Source organism: Ceratotherium simum, chromosome 17 (genome assembly GCF_057802395.1).
Source record: "Ceratotherium simum simum isolate JZ-2026a chromosome 17, ASM5780239v1, whole genome shotgun sequence".
NCBI classification, from domain to species: Eukaryota; Metazoa; Chordata; class Mammalia; order Perissodactyla; family Rhinocerotidae; genus Ceratotherium; species Ceratotherium simum.
This window is the reverse complement of record NC_141916.1, coordinates 5,551,178-5,571,179: the sequence shown is the minus strand read 5'-3', so window position 1 is coordinate 5,571,179 and position 20,002 is coordinate 5,551,178. Positions and strand designations below refer to the sequence as shown.

Below are 20,002 nucleotides of genomic sequence, written 5' to 3'. Positions count from 1 at the left end.
GAAACTCACATAAATGTTTATTCATATTCATTTTAAATTACTAGAAAATGTGTTTCCTTGTTACGTGAAAAAGGAATTACCTATTTTATTCTTTGGAAATCACCCAATAGTTCTGTATTTGTAGACTAGAGGCATAATTTATAATTGCTATCTATCTGAAGAGTCCTACCTTCACAATTAATAAACATCCGTTTGCAGAGCCTTTTACTTTGACCGACCTTAACATCCCGGCACGGAAAGGGAGGAGAGCCGCTTACTGATCCCTCACTGCCCCCTACAGTATGAAATTCCCACTGAGATAAACTTGTCAGAACTCAACAAAAATGCAGGCACAAATCAACAACCGTCTGCATCATTTGCAAAGCTTCATTTGGAGGTTTAAAAAAAGCCACAAAAGAATACTAAAAAGGACATTCTTGCACAATTCCATTGGAAGTATGGAATAGCCATTACAAGCCATTCAGCAATAACGTATGTGCCAAGAGCCTGTGCAACGATCAGACATTTTGACTCAGAAATTCTGCTTTTGGAACTCAGTCCTAAGGAAGTAATCCTAATACAGAAAAAGTTTTATGCATCAAGTTGCAGTTCACAGCGTTATTTATAAGAGTGAAAAACAATCTAAAGACATAATCTAAACAGGAGAATGTTTAACCACAGAATATTGTGTAGCTGTTAAAAAATCATGCTTCTAGAATAAGTAATAACATAGGAAACCGCCCCATTGCCCTTAAGCAAACAACAAAGGACACAAATTATTACTTCACTGGAAAACACTGGCTGGAAAAACACCAAAATATGAACATTTTCTTAGGTGGTTAGCTACACATGACTTCCCCTCCCCCATTCTCTTTCTCTTTTTCTGTATTTTCCAGAAATTTTTAGAGGGTGCACTAGTTTATGATGGAAAAAAGTAATGAACTTAAAATAAAACTCTGTAAGGATTCATAAAAAGAAATAGTTATACCCAGGAAATTAAGTACTGCAAACTCTAATGAAGTCCAGTTTATGTTCCTGAGAGAGCAATGGGTTTCACAAGTTATAATTACTATAGAGAGAATTCGCAATGTAAAAACCTCAATTTGTAACAGAGACAAAATCTCAGAGTTGATTTCTGAGTTCTTTGTAATGAGTCAAGCCAGGAATAAATGTTATGAATATTTGAAAAGGAGATACTCTTGGAAGAAGGTCTTGAAGAGTAAGTATTAGCAATAGAGCTGTCCCGTCTACCTGCTTCAGAGTTTAACTCCAAAAGTCAGTTTATTAGTCAGATTGAATGGACTGAAACCAAGCTAACAGGAAAACTAGAGAAAAGTTGCCTAAAATAGATTTTAGTAGATTTTATTAGCATTATTCAGGTGAACAGTATTTTGAAAAGCTAATTCTGCTCAAAGTTTGTTTTATCTTTTGTTACAATTAACCATATTATCCAAGTTGTTTTTCTTTCTGTGATGTGAATTCAAACTCAAAACCAAGAACAATGCAGAAATGATAATGACTAATAATAAATCACAGACATTTTAGACCTGAAAGGAAGCCCTCTATTTTACAGACGAGAAAGAAAATGAAATAGTTGTCTGAGGTCGCAGATAGATGGTGTGGGAGCCGGGCTGGAAGCCAGGTCTCCGGAGGCCACCTCAGTGTGACACTCTGAGTTCAGAGAGGGGGACGCCGTCACTGACAGTGGAATTCGGGCATCCTGCCAGCAGACTCCCCAGCCTGGCATCTGGCAGACTACCTTTCTTTGGCCTCATGGCTCCCACTTAGCTCTAAGAGCTCATTTATACAAAAGGGAGAAAAGCCCCTACTTTTTCAGTGTCTTCTACATGTCAAGTACTTTGTACACACTGTGCAACTCCATTTTGCTGCCTCTATAAAAAGTAAATTAATTATTTCTCTTTAGTAGTTGGAGAAACAGAGGCCCCAAGAATTGAAGTTGATCAAGATTTGGCCCATGCTGCTATTTGCCTGTCTTTTGTTTTGTTTTGTTTTGTTTGTGAGGAAGTCAGCCCTGAGCTAACATCCATGCCAATCCTCCTCTTTTTGCTGAGGAAGATGGGCCCTGAGCTAACATCCAAGCCGATCTTCCTAAACTTTATATGGGACGCCGCCACAGCATGGCCCGACAAGCGGTGCATCAGTGTGCGCCCAGGATCCGAACCCGGGCTGCCAGCAGCGGAGCGCGAGCACTTAACCGCTACGCCACGGGGCTGGCCCCTGCCTGTCTTTGATAGAAATCCCATTGTTGGGCAGCTAAGACAGAAAACATGAAACATAGTGTGTTAGTCAGAGTTCTCCAGAGAAAAGGAACCAACAGGATAGAGGGATGGATGGATGGATAGAGAGAGAGGTTTATTATAAGGAATTGGTTCATGTGATTCTGGAGGCTGACAAGTCCCAAGATCTGCAGTCAGCAAGTGGAGACCCAGGAGAGACAGTGGTGCAGTTCCAGTCAGAGTCGAAAGGCCTGGGAATGAGGAAAGCTGATGGTGTAAGTTCCAGTGTGAAAGCAGGCAGGCTCAAGACCCAAGAAGAGCCAATGTTTCAATATGAAGGCAGGCAGGAGGAGTTTCCTCTTACTCCTGGGAGGGTCAGCCCTTTTATTCTATTCAGCCTTTCAACTGATTGGATGAGGCCCACCCACATTGAGGAGGGCTGAACGCCCTCAGTCTACCCTTCAAATGTTAATCTCATCCAAAATGCCCTCACAGATACATACAGAATAATGTTTGACCAAATGTCTGGACACCCTGTGTCCCGGTCAAGTCACATAAAATTAACCATCACACATTGTGTTCTCCAGTATGTTCAGGGCCTGGACTAGGAGGAGGCAAGCAAGGCACCCAGAGCACAAGTTTGTGGAGGTGCTCACTCCTGGTTCACACAAGCACCCTGGTCCTGGCCCCAAGTCCCACTCAAAAGGCAGATTCAACCGCCTCTCTTAATTTGAAGTGTTTTATACTGCAGGAACAACTTTCTACAATCATGTAAATGCCATTCTAGAAAAGTCTTGGGTACAGAGAGTTTTTCAAGGAATTGATGGCAAAAAATATCTGAAATACCAAGTATGAAAACAGATGACAGGTAATTATTTCTATGCTTACTGTGGAACGGAATGGTAATCCACTTATATTTTCCACTGAAAATGTTTCCTTATAATTTAAATAGTATTTATTAAATGGGCCCTTATTTATTTTTATTGAAAGGCAAAAGTGTTTCTATAAAGTCACAAACACACAAATCTATTATGTATTATAGAAAAATGCACAGCTATTAAGGATCAGGTGTGAATTATTTTACTTTTGGCTAAAGGGCACTCACCGTGAATTATCACAGGTCTTCCTCAAATTTAGCTATCCACAGTTGCATTAATGCGTGACTTTTCAGTTATTGGGAAAACTGAATGAACCTGATGAGATAACATAAATGAAGCATGCTTTAAACTATTTATGCAATACAGAAAGGTGCAAATCAAGAGAGCTGTACCAATTACACTCTCTCCCTCAGTTGATGAGTAAATGTTTCCTCAAACCCTGGACAACCCAACTCAAGCCTGCAGATATCTAAGAAGTCAGGTAAGTTTAATGATCAAACTTTGGGAACCAAGACATTCAGCCAGTCTGGGGTCAAGTAGATTTTGTATTAGTTCTATTTGGCTTCTGAACTAGACCTTGAGTTAGATGATTTGATATTTGCCTTGTAAGGTAGGACCCTCTTAATGAAATTGATTCCTTAGAAATCGATTTGGATGACAGATTGGCCTACTCTTGTATAATATAAGAGATGAAATAATATACACATACACATGCCTACTTTGGCATCCAACTGCCAGGGGTCAAACCCAGGCTCTGCAGGTGACTAAGGTATGATCTTGGGCAAGTTACTTAATATCTCTGCTCCTCAGTTTTCTCATATGTTTAATGGAGCTGAAAACAGTACCGTCAGCTCCAGAATTGGTCCCAGTATTAAATGGAATAATCCACGTAAATTACTTAGAAGAGCTGCTGGTACACTGTAAACGTCCAATAATGTCAGTTCTTATTATTAGGTTAAATCACAGGAAATTCAAGCATTTTGACCTACTAAAAATGACAGTTTCAAGTGGGTCAACCTAATATTTACTAAAGCCATGTTATTTTAACCTGCTCTAACAATGTGACCCCTTACTGTCAGGGTTCTTCTCTAACTCATGCTCCACAACACACAGCATGCATGCAATAAAACATCTAAGTCATAAAAGCCGCAGATTCAGGATAATCTTGATTTCAGAGTTTAAGTTGCAATTTCATCATGGATTCTGGAGTCCGACCACCTGAGTTTAAATCCTGACTCCACGACCCATTAGTTGTGTGACCTTAGGCAAGTTGTTCAACCTTTCGTGCCCCAGTCCCCATTTTTGTAAAATGGGAATATTAGTAGTGCTTATCCCATAGGATTGTTGAGAGAATTAAACTAGATAATGAGGAAACATGACTGGACGTAGAAAACACTTAATAAGCATTGGCTATTTTCCTCTTTTTCCTCTTCCTCCTTTTTCTTCTGCCCCCTCCCTTCTTCTTCCTTAAGTTTATCACACAAGGTTTATAGACCAAAAGATGATTTCACAATTCTAGAAGAAAGTTAATCTCCAGTTCCAGCAAGGAACTCTTTTCTCCTCAGAGTATGAAGAGTAAAGCACCAGTAAATTCAATCTGTGACAATTTTATATTTTTGGTAAGTATTTAGGAGTCAGGTTGAAGAAATGCAAGACCACTTACATGAAGTGGCTGAAGAAATTGGGGTTGTCGGCACAGAGGAAAGACAACTTGAAGAGGCTGTGAGCTGTCCTCTGCCAATCAGAAAGAGGCTAAAACATACTCCCACCAGCTCCAGAGGTCAGGGAGAGGACCAAGGATAGGAATTAGATGTGACGAGCCATGCCAGTGGAGCCTCAACTCGGGCTTTGCATTTGGCTGTGTCTCTGGTGGTCTGTGGCACCCCTTGGCGTGCATGGGATTCAGGGAACCTGCTAACAGGGAGTTTGTTTATGCAGGTGCCTGGGGAGTGAGGGGACAGGAGGTAGAGATGCTCATACCTACTGAAAGATATTAAGGCTTGGCCCTAAGGACCAGCCCTAACTTCTTTGGGAACATGGGCCGCAGGAACTTCATGTCAGTGTCTTTAGTTGGGGGCAGGGTCTTAAGCCATCTGCTTTAGGTACCGAGTGACAAAGTTCACTGCCAGATTGAGGAAAGGGATAGACTCTCCACTTCCGCACAGAACACCAAGCTGCTCTGAGGCCCTAAGGCCTGTGGAGAATGCAGCCCAGGTCGGCCCCTTGGGAACTGGGTCTCATGGCGCACGGAGAGGCTGCACCTGGACCTGAGGAGCAGCCTTCTCATCAGGGAGGTCAAGACATCTCCCTCCAGGATGGCACGTGCAGAGCCCTTCTAAGAACTCAGAAGTAGCTGGTCTTTGCTAGGGAAGAAGTAGGAGTAAATGAACCAGAGGGCCTCCATCAGCAGTGGAGGGGACAAGTCAGCAAACTTTAGGGTATAAATGCAAGGTAGGCCTCTCCAAATGTGAGTCCAGAGACTGGTAGACTCTTGGGTTATTCAAGTTACACTGGGAAGGCAGCTTTGAGCCCATTATGAAGAACAACTTTCTGTGATTAACACAATCAAAATTATTAAAAAATCTGCCATAATAAGTTCCTTGTCACTCAGCACGTTCAGCTAGAGGCTGAGAGACCACAGTTCATGGATGCTTCAGAGAAAGGTTGGGCTTGATGGGGTGGATGAGCTCCAGGACCTCTTCCAACTCTGCTGTTTGCACATATAGCCAGAGACATAGCAGATACAGCCAGAGAAGGCAGAGAAAAAATTGGATGAACATGGAGAGGTAACTTAGAACTTGACTCCTGCCTGAAATCAAGCAATTGTTTAAAAGGAAGAAACAGGTAATCGGTGTATAAGGAAATCATTCACATTTTTAGTTATTTAGGATGAGTTCTCACACATATGATGAGTTTTAATGCTTTCAGTGGCACTGAATTTGAGAATTTATTTTCTAACTTACTGAATATACTAATGGTCTATCGAAATGTGTTACATAAAGATCACAGTACCCCACAAATGAGTCTCTGTTAGACAGAGAGCACTCTACAGCCTTAAAAAAACGTCAAGGTGGATGACTGATGATTGGATAAAGAAGATGTGGTATATATACACAATGGAATGCTACTCAGCCATAAAAAAAGACAAAATTGTCCCATTCACAGCAACATGGATGGACCTGGAGGGTATTATGTTACGTGAAATAAGCCAGAGAGAGAAAGACAAACACCGTATGATCTCACTCATATGTGGAATATAAACCAACACATGGACAGAGAAAACTGTATTGTGGTTACCAGGGGCAATGGGGGTAGGGGGTGGGCACAAGGGGTGAAGGGAGACGTGTATATGGTGATTGACAAACAAAAATGCACAAGCAAAATTTCACAATGTTATAAACTATTAAGACATCAATAAAAAAAAGAAAAGAAAAAAAAATGTCGAGGTGGAAAATTCCACGAAGAAGTAACTTTTACGTTGCCATCTGCTGGCTACTGCTATAAGTGACAGCAATAGAAACACAATCTTGAATCCTAATCAAGTTCCAACTGGAAATAGGACTATTGATCGAATTTACAAATGATAGGAATCAAATGGCTTCACAAGTACTCAAAAGCCAAATACCAGCATAATTCCACAAGTCTATTGGGGATCCATCTGGTCGATGCCTTAAGTAGAAGATGCCCTACTTGGACCTGACTTCAGACGTGAATCCTCCCAGTGGTGCATCCATGATGAATACTGAAATACCCCCTTGGAAATGAGGCATCCTAGCAAGCCCTGCAATGCAGGTTTAGTCAGGCCTATCTTCAGGTCCTACAGACTGTTTCCTCAACAGTAGTTCTAGAGGTTTAACTTGGGAGAGCCGACTTGCTCTGTCATCTAGTGGTATAGTGACATTTGTCATATTCACTTCCAAAAAAAAATAATAATGGCAAGTGGAAGGCAGAATTATCAGGCCAAATCATCTCAAGCCATAAAAGCCATGCAGTTAAGCAGAGCTATTGTTGAAATGTGCATATCTTAGTTTTACAAGTCTCAGGAGATGCCCTGAAGAACACCAGGAACCCTGTGCAGATAATTCACTCGTCTCCCAACAAACTTAATGCTCCCCTCCTCAGGACTTTCAAAGCACCTGTTCGTATGGCAATTATAACACGTTTAATATTGTGTTATTGTTATTTTTGTTCCTGTTTATACACTAGACTGTAATCTCCTTGAGGACAAGCTTCATATACTATTTACATTTGTTTTTTTAGCATTCAGCACAAGCTTTGGCATTAGGTAGGGCCTCACTAAATACTTATTGAGTTGAGGTCAAAAGGAAGGAAGAGACAGAAAGAGAAGGATCGGAAGTCTCCAAAATCAGTCTTTCTATTCTACACCTCATGTCTTAGCTCTAGACTCAAGTTTTTAAACGTATACCAGACTTTGTCATCTGAATATTCAGCAGAAAATTTGTCCATCAATTTCCAATTGACCCCACTATCTTTGTACCTCAAACTGTTTTGCTCTTGCTCTGTAATTAATTTTTCAGTTAGGACATAACTATCTGCCCAACCATCTCCGAGTCAACCTCCAGTCCCTCATTTCCATAACAACACATTCAATAAGTCCTGTCAATTACCCTGAGAGATACCACTGGAGTCTGCTCCTTCCTCTCTCCCCAGTGCCTGCCTTAGTTCACACCCTTGTCACTTCTTGTGGTGTCTTAAATATCTTCCTAATTGGCTTCTAGTCCTCAGCCAGGCACCCCATCATCTACCCGCCATCTGCCACTAACGTTATCCTTCATACAGGTATGACATTATCATCTACCTCTAAACTTTAAATGGCTCCCCATTTTCTATAAGACAAGTCAACTATGGCATACAGAAGTCATCATAATCTTCCTGACTTACTTTTTTAGATCTATATTCTTCAGGTCCGTTCCATAAACCCTAAGCATTCTGAACTAATTGTCATTCTCCAGCTACGCCAATGATTCTCAATCCTGTGTGCCTCCCTATGGGTCATTCAGTAGACCTGGAATGCCCATCCCACCCCACCTGCCTTGGCTACTCTCTGCCTACTGGACATCTATTGTGACCTGGTTTAGATGTTACCTCCTCTGAGATGTCTTCTCCAGAATATAAGTAATTGTACATTTACCTGATCAATGGTAAAATCCTCAACTTAAGGCTCCCATAGCACTTTTCTTAGAGCATTAGTGGGGGCCACAGCTAGCCCTTATAAGGCTCTGTGCAAATTGGGTAGAAGTGTCCCCTTTGGGCAGAGGCAGCTCTGTGTCAGGCTGTAAGACTTGACAAGTGAACTGTGGGCTGATTTCAGCTTGGTGGGGTTGGACTTGCCACTCTGGTCAGGTTCCCTTATGCAATGAAAAGCCTTGTCCAACAGCACATGTTGGCCTTGAGAACTTATCACAATTATTATGATTGCCTTATTGATGCCACAGTCTTCACCACCAGCTGGTGAATTCCTAGAAGGCAGTTAGATCAATTAAAATTTATATTCTCAGAACCTCGGACACAGTAAGCATTGATAAATGTTCTTTGAATTGTTATTTTTTGGAATGAGAAGATATTCCAAAAGTTATCAAAGGAAGATCTCTGAAGTATATAAACGTGTACATTAGTGTTCTTTGTTGTGTAGTTTTGGGCAAGTAATTTGACTTCTTCATGCCCTCCTTTCCTCATCTACAAATTGGGGATAATAATAGTGCCTACCTCAGAGTTGTTTTGAGGATCTGATGAAAGAGATTAGAACAGTGCCCAGCCCAGAGTATGCACTGTGTAAGCACAGACTGTTATTATTAACATAGGATCAATAAGGGAGTATTCTGAGGTGAATCTTTTAAATTTGACAACAAATAAGACAATTTTTCCAAATAAGAAGAATCTTTTGGCCTTGATTTTAAAAAAGAGAGAGACAGGTACTGTAGTTTATATAAAGATATTACCATTAATGTTAAACGACTGACAAGGTTTTACTTAAGAGACAGAATCGTATTTTAGACTTTGGAAGGAGTTTAGAGGTAATCCAAACTGTTTTCTCACAGATAAAAGAATTGGGTTAAGTGAACCTTCCATGGGTTCTGGAGTTCCTCCATCTGACCCTTACCAAATGTCCAGCCTCATCTCCTCATGTCCCCCCTCTCTGGCCCCCAATAGTCTCCCTTCCACACGTCAAGCCCCCGTCTCGGGCACCATGAGCTTTTCCCAGAATGCACTCTGCCTCTGCCTGGGATGGCCTTTCTTCCTGCCTCATTCCTGCTCAGCTGATTAAATGGCTTCATGCACATCCTTCAAGTCCCAGTTTAATCATTGTATCTTCTCTGGTGAAGCCTTCCCCTACTTCTTCAGCTCCTCCTCTGTGTTCCCAGAGCTCACTCTGTGTTCATACCTCTATGTAGCAAGGGCTCTGGATCCCAGCTGCCCAGGTTTGAATCCCAGCTCTGCCACTTAACGACCTATTTCCTTCGTTTCGGTGTCTCAGTTGCTTTATCTATCAACCGGGAATAGTAATGGGACCTACCTCATGTATTCATTCATTCAACAAATAATTATCAGCTGCCTATTGTGTGTCAGGAGCTGTTCCAAGGCCTGGAGTTATGTGGGGAACAGGACAAAGTCCCTGTTGTCATGAGTTTACATTTGAAGGAAGAGTCAAACAATTAAAATCAAATATAATCAAGTATTATTATTATTCTAAATGCCATGGAAAAATATACAGCAGAGAAAGAGACCCAGAGTGATGGAGGGGTGGTCATTGTTTTAGAGAGAGGAGTCAGGGAAAGTCTCTAAAAGGAGGTGACATTTGATAGGACATGGGGGAAATGAGAGAGCAAGCCACACAGGAATCTGGCAGGAGTGCAGAGGAAACTTCATGTGCAAAGGCCCTGAGGCAGGAAGGGTGAGCTTGAGGGTGGGGGACAGAAAGGCTAACATGGCCACTGCCAAGTTAGTGAAGCAGAGAGTGGGGGAAATGAGGCACTCCTGATTCCTAGCACCAAGACTTTCAGATTTTTATCTCCTAGATGTTTCCCCAACCCATTTTCCCTTCTCTTCATCCCTGATCTCGTTTCTCATTATCCCTGATTTCACTCCTTGCAGTTGACTCCCTTCAAAGCTGTCTTCCATCCGGCTGAAGGAGGATCTAAATACGTATGTAAGTCTGACCCTACTGTCCTCGGCTTTATCCTTTTGCACGGACTGACTCAGCATTGCCTGTAGAGTAAGTCCCAGACACCTTAACACGCTGGACAAGCCCTCTAAACCAGCCCCTGCCTGCAGCTCCACTCCCTGCTTTGTGCATGTACTCCAGCTACACGGAAGTCCCAGCTCCCCAGACAACGTATTTCCGGTCTCGATGCCTTGCCTAAGCTGTTTCCTTTCCCTAAAAACCTTCCCCCTTCCACGTTTTCGTTTGGCTAATGCAATAGTCAGTCTCAGCTCTGGAGTTACTTCTCCTCTGTGCTCTCACTATCTCCTGGGAGGGCCTCAGTGCTGCCACACCACCACTTACCAGGAGTTACTACTACGACCTGTTTATCTATCTGCCTCTCCCCTTAGCTTCTGATTTTCTCAAGGGCACAGAATTGGTTCTTTATCCTGTTTGCCCTTAGGGCACGACCTCGGTTCTGGCCAAAAACAGCTAAGCAAGGACTGACTTCATCTCCTTTCTCATGTTGCCAGCTAAGAACTCCCTCCCGAGCCCGCCCCTTTGTCCCAGGCCCACACACACAGCTGCCCTATGAGATTTTGTTCAGGTGAATGGGTTTCAAAAGATGCCTGGCAATTTCCAAGATTCTTTCATCAGATTCATCCATAAAATCCAAAAAGAAGACAAAATGTACCGCTCAGAAGGACAGACATCCATATGTCTATCTGAGAAAAACAGGGAAGAACAGAAATTGTCCTATGACTTTAGAGTTTGAACTAACAAGTTTTAAAAGAAAAACCAAATACTTGAAGAAGCCAGCTTATTTTAAATAAATCCATTTCCAGTGTCCAGTCTCTCACTATTTAAACTGAAGGATCACCTGCCAAGTGTAATTTCCATACTTTTACTGTACTTTTCTTGATACTTAGAAAGGTAGCATAGGAGCTGAGAATAGATGCTAAGTCAATTCTTTTTCAGATTAACATAGTATTTTCCTTATTTAAACTTCCTTTTACATTAAGTTCAAAGTTCTAGGTTCCATTAGAAAATTAAATTGATTTTTTTAAAAAGTTCTATGCACTTACAAAAAGTGATTTTTTGTGTGTGAGGAAGATTAGCCCTGAGCTAACATCTGATGCCAATCCTCCTCTTTTTGCTGAGGAAGACTGGCCCTGGGCCAACATCTGTGCCCATTTTCCTCTACTTTATATGGGACGCTGCCACAGCACGGCTTGATGAGCGGTGCCTTGGTGCGCGCCCGGGATCTGAACCTGCGAACTCCGGGCAGCCAAAGTGGAGCGCGTGCATGTAACCCCCATGCCACTGGGCCGGCCCCAAAAAGTGATTTTATATAGTTCCATGTCCTAATCACCTAAAAAAATTTTAACCTGGAGCTGAGACTAATCATCACAAACTCTTCCAAAGGTTTAGTAAGAGAGAAGACCTAAATGTTGGTTGTGGAAAAGCCACTGTCCACCCAACACATAAACCAAAGATTTACTTAATACATCCCTGGGACAAACTTGCAAAATATTGGGTGCATTCTTTTTGCAGCGGAGAAGAAAGAAACCTCCCTGAATTGTTTCTACCTTCTTCTCCTCCCCCAGAACGCTTCTCCATTATTTGACCTTGACATCTCCTTCATTGAATTTCCATTACCTCTCAGATGAGATACAGGCCCGTGACGATCACTAAAAACATGCCTTCCCCTTAGACGCCACGCACTGGACCATCCTGAGCTCTCCACTCGGAAGGCGTTTTCCTCCCTTGCTGGTCTGATGGATGCTTACCCATCCTGCAGGAATTAACTGAGATGCCACCTGCTCGGGGAGCTCAGAGAAGACCTCCCGGTTCCCTCCTCCTCGTGCCCAGGCGGGGAAAAGAGTGGCCTTCTTTGTGCTCTCAGTCAGTCCTACACTTTCTAACCTCATTTGGATGAGTGTGATGAATATTTGTTTCCTAGACTATGAGCTCCTTGAGGGCAGGGACCGTGTTTATTCCTCTTTGTGTCCTCTGTGACTAACTCAGGGTCTGTGTTTGTTGACTGGCTGAGTGCCTGAGGCAGAGAGAAAGGCTGCGTGGGAGAACAACTTCCCATCCCCTAAGGGTTTGTGGAACGGAAACTAGTTACTCCCAGGGTGGCAAATGGGGCAAGTTGGCTAAATTTCTGCAGCAAAAGAAGCCCTGATCTGACAACGCCTCCTCCAGAGATCCGGCTACAGGACAAAGGACAGTTGCACTCAACTCTTAATCCCCAAAGTTTTTGCTGCACAACACCCATCCTATTCATCAGGGACATTAAATTAAACGAGCTCAATCCAAAACAAAACGCTGTCTTGAAAATCATTCCTTTCCGCTTCACCACAACAATTTTAAAGCTTTGTATTTGTGCGAGCATCTTACCTCGGGAATAAACCCGGAGGACGGTGGTGAAGGGTTTGTTTACGTGCCTTTACACCGCCGTGTAAGGAAGACATAGCGGAGTTTACATTTATGCCATGTAAGTCGCTAGAGAACCAGATGTGGCTTACAAGGTACCTTGTAACTCATCTCCTCTAAGCAATAAAGCCTTTTTTTTCCTGGCAAAAGTTTGAGAAACTTACTGCTGTTTTCTATCAGCAGATACAACAGATGGCTGGCACATGCCTGCTTTGCTAAATGAAATGGGCTCTCCACAGAATTACTCTTTGATCCCTCGTGGCATGTCCACAACATCACAATACAAAATACCACAGCAGAGCAGAATCTCAACATGAAAGGTTTAAAGCCGTGCTTTTGATATGAGTACCTCCTTTAAAAAAATCATGCCCGCAGTATGTAAACATATTCACAAATTTCCTTTGAAACCATGGGACAGGGATCAAAAAACGAGGCATTTCCTCCATTTAGTGACATAAAACCACCGCGAAGGTATGAGGGCAAACCCCAGGAGTGTGAAGGCATGCAATACTTGGGTTGTGATTACCAAAACAATCGTAACTCCATTAGGAAAAAATGTGGACGGTACACATTAGGGGATTTAAATAATAATAGTAATAAGTGTTACCATAACTTCAGAGTTGGAGGAGGTGTTCAAGGGTATTTGGCAGTTCCTTTGAAGGGGGACAGGAAGTACTTCAATGAAAATCACCCTCTATTGTTTTTCTTTGATTTTTGTCAAGGAGAGAAAGCAAGGAGAAAAACATTTTAACACAAGACTCCTTCACTCAACCAGTCCAGTGGGAAACCTGAGACTGCAAACTGCAGGCACTTCAGCGGAACTGCTGTTACATGGTATCCAACACCGCACTGCGAAAACAAGCTGTCTGGAGCTTTAGGGGCATTTTAATGACACAATTGGATTATCCAGTTGATATCACAGAAACATGTTAGTAGAGTGATTCTACTTTTTTTTTTAAAATTCACAAAAATGTGAGTCAGTTATCAGGAAAATGGCCTGTTTCTGACTTTTCTATTTTCCAATGGTACTTTCCTCATTTAAAGCTGAATTTGAGTGCTTCTGACTGGAATCATTCACAAAGATACCACTATCCAGGCAAAGCTCTTGAGCTTTCCTTATACTTGATTTTGTATTATTATTATTTCTGGCAGTTTTCAATAATTCAAGAATTTTTTTTTAATTGATAGGGAGCTGGTAAGGATTATGCATGTGTTTGTAATTAACCTTACATGTTGGAAAATATTTCACTTGATACACTGTATCTTCAGCATATCTAGTATTTTCCATTTTAATGGTCATACATTGAAACAAAGGAGCATGTTTCTGCAGTTTAACCCAACAAGGTCAATTGTTCCACAATATACACATGACCACCCACTTCCCCAGGGCAGCAGACAGAATTCTCTCTTCCTTTCCTGTATCCACAGCAACACTTTTTTTTTTCCTTAGGAATATTCGCCCTGATCTAACATCCACTGCCAATCTTCCTCTTTTTGTATGTGAGCCGCTGCCACAGCATGGCCACTGACAGACGAGTGGTGTAGGTCTGCGCCCGAGAGCCAAACCCCGGTCACCAAAGCAGAGTGTGCTAAACTTAACCACTAGGCCACCGGGGCTAGCCCAACACTTTTAAGTTTTGTTTTTAAACATCTTGAAATTGAGAAAAATGAAGCTACACCACTGACTTCCAGTGGTTATAAGAATTCTGACCACTATACGTGATAAAAAGCTTATTATAAATCCGGACCTGTTGGTACAGGTGGTTAGTGCTCGCTTAGGAATCCAGCTGGTGGGTTTGAAGTTAATATTGGCCAGTTATCTTCACCCAGAGTATTTCTATTCCATAGACACAAATTTCACCCCAACCCTTGCCAACCATCTCAGAAATCCAGGCATTTGGTCACAAGGAGGTTGGAAAACTAGAATAGATGGCTCAGCATAAATCCATCACCACTGCTTAAAAAAGCCAACATAAAAAGAGATGCTCTATTATAGGCCCACAGTACCTTAGCATCTTTATGTAGGTGACAGAATATATTAGACTTACTAAGATCAAGTCTATATGATCTTTATAAATAAAGATCTACTTATACGATCTATATAAATCAAAGTTTTTGGCCTTATACCAAATTGGTTCATACAGCAATCAGCAGTGGTGTCCTAATATTAGAATTCAGATTTGCCTAAGAAAGCTTCTCATTAAAGTTTTATTTGAAAGCCATTAGGTTTAGAAAGGGTTATTTTCCAAATAAGATGTTTAATTAGCGCATAGTTAAAAAAACCAGAATGGTTGCTCATGGCCCCTACCTGTCTCAAATTTAGCAAAAAATCAGAATAAGGAATGCTTCATTGAAAAATACCAGCTATTAAAAATTATATACAGTAATAAAGAGTATTTTCCCTTAATTACTAAAAATCTTTTAAGCCTAAGCCTCTTTAGTAGAAATTCTTCTCTCATCTGAAAGCCTTGAGAAGGGGTATGTCAGAAAATGAATATTTTAAATGGGAGATAAAGTGGAGGCAGGATTTTCCATGGAAAGTGAGGATTTCAGGGGTAGGAAGAGGTCAGGTAATCTGATTTCAGGCAGGAAAGCCTTCCAAAACAGATTTTTGGAGAACTCAAAAGAAACTGGTGAGAATTAGACAAGAATTAGTGAACTCTTTGGGCTTCACAGTTATGATCAGCCGTGAAAACCATCTTGTTTTACCATTTTGTTGAGTAATGTGTAGTGTAAAAATGATACCGGATAATAAATAGAAGAAAACTATTTGTAATATAGAACAGTTATACAATTTTAAATTCTCAAGTACAACTTTTTACACATATTTAATGTACAATAATTTTTAAAATTACAGATCAATATGCACTCTTTGTGGAAAAGCCAAAACGTAACATATGCAGATGTAACTAATGTTGACACATTGGAGGATCAGACGTTTTTTCCTGTGTCTGCCTACATATTTCATAATGGAATCAAAAAGAATGTACTGATATAGACTATTGACTTAATTTGTCATGAACATCTTTCCATGGCATCAAGTAGATATCTAGAATATTCTATTAACGCTTCACCGTATTCTCTTCCCACTATTGCCGGAGCTATAGGTTCTACCTACGTTTTCACTTTTATAAATAGCACAATGAGGAACAATCTTGCACCTGAACGTGTATTCATATCCATGATTATTTCCTTAGGATGAATCTCTGGAAACAAAATTTCCCAAAGGATATAATTAAGCTTTTTGCCATCAGCATAAAATTGCCCTGCAAAAAAGGCTAACATGGGCATCAGCCACATATGAGTATGCACAATTCTGCATACACTAAAAATACTTTTAAAAAACTTGACCAACTTGATGTGGGGAAACGAATCTCACTGTAATTTTTATTTGCATTTGTTTGAAGTAGATCATGAAAGTTCTTTTAAAGGGTGCCAAGAACACCTTGGGTTACTGGACTAGTAATTTATTGGAAGTAGATAACACCTACTGCTTTACTAGGTCTTCAATACTAAAGTGATTTTAACTTTCTCCATGTCTTGCCAAAACTCTTGAATATTAAGTTTAAAATTTCATTAATCAGCTATGTGTTTTGCTTGTGTTGAAATCCCTAAATGTTTGATATTATTTGGATGAAATAACTAGATAATGGAATGAACTGTTCATTTTCCATGTAGATGTTTTGATGTGGTTTGGCTTTAGCCAGAGATGCCTTTCAAAATAATCAGTCGGTACTGAAGTCATTATTTTTCCCATCTTCAAAATTTCCATGCATTTCAAAAATTATGGTGCTGGAATCACATAACTTTACTGAGTCAAATTTGTATAATATTCTAACACATCTTGCTGTTTGGTATTGTGTGGATCCTACCCCATCACTCCTCTCCCCCCTAAGAAAAACAGACACCAGATTTCACGTAGTTCCCTGTGGTAACCTACTCAGAGCAGCCTGAGCTAGAGAGCAAGATAACCTCATTGTCCTACATAATGAGACAATCTACATGGGTAATCAACACTGAAACAGGAGAGAAAAAGATGCTAGAAGCTTCATCTTCATGCCAATTCCACCATCTTCTCTAATCTGCTACAAGAAATATTCCTGAGATTGTGTGATATGCAATCCATTTTGCACTCAGCAATACACCAATGTTTGCAAACATGTGATATGCTATAAAACATTTAGGGGAGATAATATGGAATTTAAGCTTTTGCTTCAAATTCCATTCTTCAGAAGACAAACTCATATGAAAAATAAATAGATAAATAAATTGATAGATAAATAAATAAGAGCTATCGACCCTTTCTGCTTCTCCTACAGTTACCAAACCCTTTCAGCCGGGGGGTTTGGGGGTGCAAGTCAAGCTACCTCCCAGTGGTTCTTATGAATCCATAGAAGTATAGGTAAAGCAGATCTCCTTTTTAAAAGCACAGAATTAATATTGATCCCATCTGACAAGTGGTCAAACACAAGCAAATAGATTCAGGGTTAAAGAAAAGGAAATAAAAAAAGACTCTTCATGGATTTATTACTGATTTCACAATATTCCAAAATTAATTGTCCATAAAGTACCTATGAAGAGGGAATTGTAGGAAGAAAAGGAATAACCTCCCTATAGAGCAATAGGAGCCTCAGTGAACTTATCTGCAAAATGGGGGTATTAGAATAGATGACCTTCCCATTATGAACTTTGGTGAATCCAAAACGTTTACTTTTTTATGACAATGGAAGTGTTGAAGAGTCTAGATCTGATCTAGTTTAGAAAAGAAAAATGAGAGAACAGACCTAAGGGAAAAAAGACAGCTAAGTGGTCATGCCCATACTATAAGGGAACCAGAGTGGTTTCTCAATTCGAAATAGTTACTTTTTATAATAAAGTGTTTTCTGGATCACATTCTTCATGAAAATAGCCATTTAAGGAATTTTAGAATAAAAAAGACCTGAAAATGTGATTTTAATTATAATTACAATGATTTTCATAGTAGACACATTTTTACCAACTAATGAGCTCAAGAATTTACTTACCATTTGTCCTCGAGAGTAAATTCTCCAGTTGCACAAAAGAAATTAAACTCACATAACATTTGTTCTCCCTTTTTTTCCAAAGATAGAAGTCATTTATGTAATACTGAAAGTGTATGAAAGGTAACACACAAAAGATGCTAATGTGTTAAGAAATCAAAGGAATGCTTCATAAAAATATATTGCAGTTCTCTTTTTCCATACGAAAGCAAAATGGTAACATAAAAAAATCAATAGCCTGTCAATATTTTACAAACGTTCTTACATGACCATTTTTGAGTCTGAACTTCTACCAGAAATATACAGCATTCACACTGTTTCAGTGAATAACAGTCAATATACCAATTTTTTCAAATGCACAATGTCAAAAATACTTATTGACTTTAAAATTTGTTGTAAACTATAATGTCACAAGTGGTTAGTATATACTATGGAAAAAAGTCTTTTTAAATATTATGTTAAATTCTAATGTCAATGATCACAGAAAGAAGTGATATCGATATTTGAGGTCTTTATATTTCCAGCAGCCTGAAGACACCTAGTCTTATCAAAATAGTGAGCTTAGGCACATTGCTCACCCTTTTCTTTGGGGAATCCTTAATTTATGTGACATGTGTAAATAAATGGGAGTTAATGCTTTACTTGCTTTGGAGATCAGATGAGCAATCACTCAAAAACTGTAAAAATGTACCAGATTACACATTATACAGTATTATTTCTACCTGCCATCAGGCAGCGGAAATATTCAAGGGTCATTTTCTCCACCCCTTCTGGATAACAGAACTTACCTGCCCTGCCGCTTGCCAGGTAAAGTTCATGGAATGGATATTGACAGGAATAGCTGGCATTCTCTGTTGTGCTTTTCTGAAATCATGTGTAAAAGGGGCCATTTTCCCCTCTGAAACAATCAAGATATCTTCTTCAAATCCTGGTTTTAAAAAAATAAACAAAACTCTCAAACTAGGTGGACTTAGAGAATCCAAATCAGAAATTGCATGCAAAAACAAACCCACCAAAGAATTAGTATGAGTCTTTTCTTTTCACAAAGCACCTGCCTTGATACCAACTAATTTTCCTCTGAATGTGGTAAGAATGATGCCAACAGGCACAAGCTTTCAGGGAAAAGGAGTAGACGTGGAGTTAACTGGTTTTAACAAATGTTGGGTCCGCCTAAAAACGTAGGGTTGTAGCAACTAGCAACAGCACGATCAGAACACTAGAGCAGCTTTGGTTTCTTGAGAGAGAAGTTTATACGCTTTCAGGTGGAAAACAGCCAATTAAAAGGGAGGGAGTAATCTTCCTGGAAATTAAGTTTTAAAGGCACGCATCTCTCCCTCTTTCGTGGAAGAGCTGGAGAGAGAGTGAGAAGAGGCAGGGGAAGGTGCTGCGCGCGGGAGCCTTACCTATGAGCACCCTCGCCTGGCGAGCGTCGATCCACAGGTAAAGGCTCTCCTCCCGCGGCTGCCCGACCTCCGCCCGCAGCACCAGCAGGCACGGGAGGATGCTCCAGAGCCGGAGCGCGGCGGCAGGGAAGGCGCTTCTCCGGGCCATGCTACTCCGGACCCCCTTGCTGGAGGCTCTCGCCGCGGAAACGTCTTCTGCTGCACCTACCCAACCTGCAGTCGTGAAGTTCTCCCTCAGCCCAAGCTCTTCCCGCCTCGACGGCTGGGCGTGTAGCCGTCGAGCTCGGATGCGAGTGAGCCCGGGAGAGCGGGAGGAGAAGGGCGGGGGAGAGCGCGCGGGCTGGGCACGAGGAGGGGGCACGGGAGGAGAGGGGCTGGCGGAGACGCGGGCCTGGCAGGGCAGGAGATGCCAGCACGCGCGGCGAGGCCAAGAGTCGGAGGGTTAAATACGGCGGCGAGGAAGAGCGGGAAGGGCGGGCGCCAGCGAGGTGCGAGCGGGGAGGGACGAGCCGGCCGGCCGCCGCTGGGGGGCGCCGGGGGCGCGGGGCGGGGCGCCGAGGGCCAGCGCGCGCCGAGGGGGCGCGTGCGGAGGAGGGCGCTCAATGGGTCCCCTGGGACGTCACTCGCCTCTGCCTCCGGCCAGGCGAGGCGTGGGTGGAAGGACACGGGTGAACTGACACGGCAGGGCTTGAGTGAGCGCAGATGATGGTGATGATAACTCCCAGGTCTACCCCGGCGCTAAAATGGAGACGCATGGTCCTCCACTTCTCCCTTTCCGCCACTGTCATTCCTCTCTCTGCAAAGCCTGTGCTCTCGGATCCGCGCTACGCCGACCTTTGGCGCGTTCCCAGGCATTTAAAACCCGAGACGCCCCCGTCCAGTG

General features: G+C 41.7%; 1 protein-coding gene across 1 annotated transcript in view; it reads right to left on the bottom strand.

Moving 5' to 3' along the window:
• WIF1 (Wnt inhibitory factor 1) overlaps positions 1–19,582 on the bottom strand; it is a 66,297-nt gene extending 46,715 nt beyond the window's left edge. The window contains exons 1-2 of the mRNA XM_004429370.3: positions 19,120–19,582; positions 18,505–18,644 (exon numbers count right to left, since the gene is read on the bottom strand). Of these exons, the coding sequence (XP_004429427.1) occupies positions 18,505–18,644; positions 19,120–19,267 (288 nt within the window). The 5' untranslated portion in view covers positions 19,268–19,582. The remainder of the gene's footprint in view (positions 1–18,504; positions 18,645–19,119) is intronic.
• Positions 19,583–20,002: the final 420 nt, after the last annotated feature.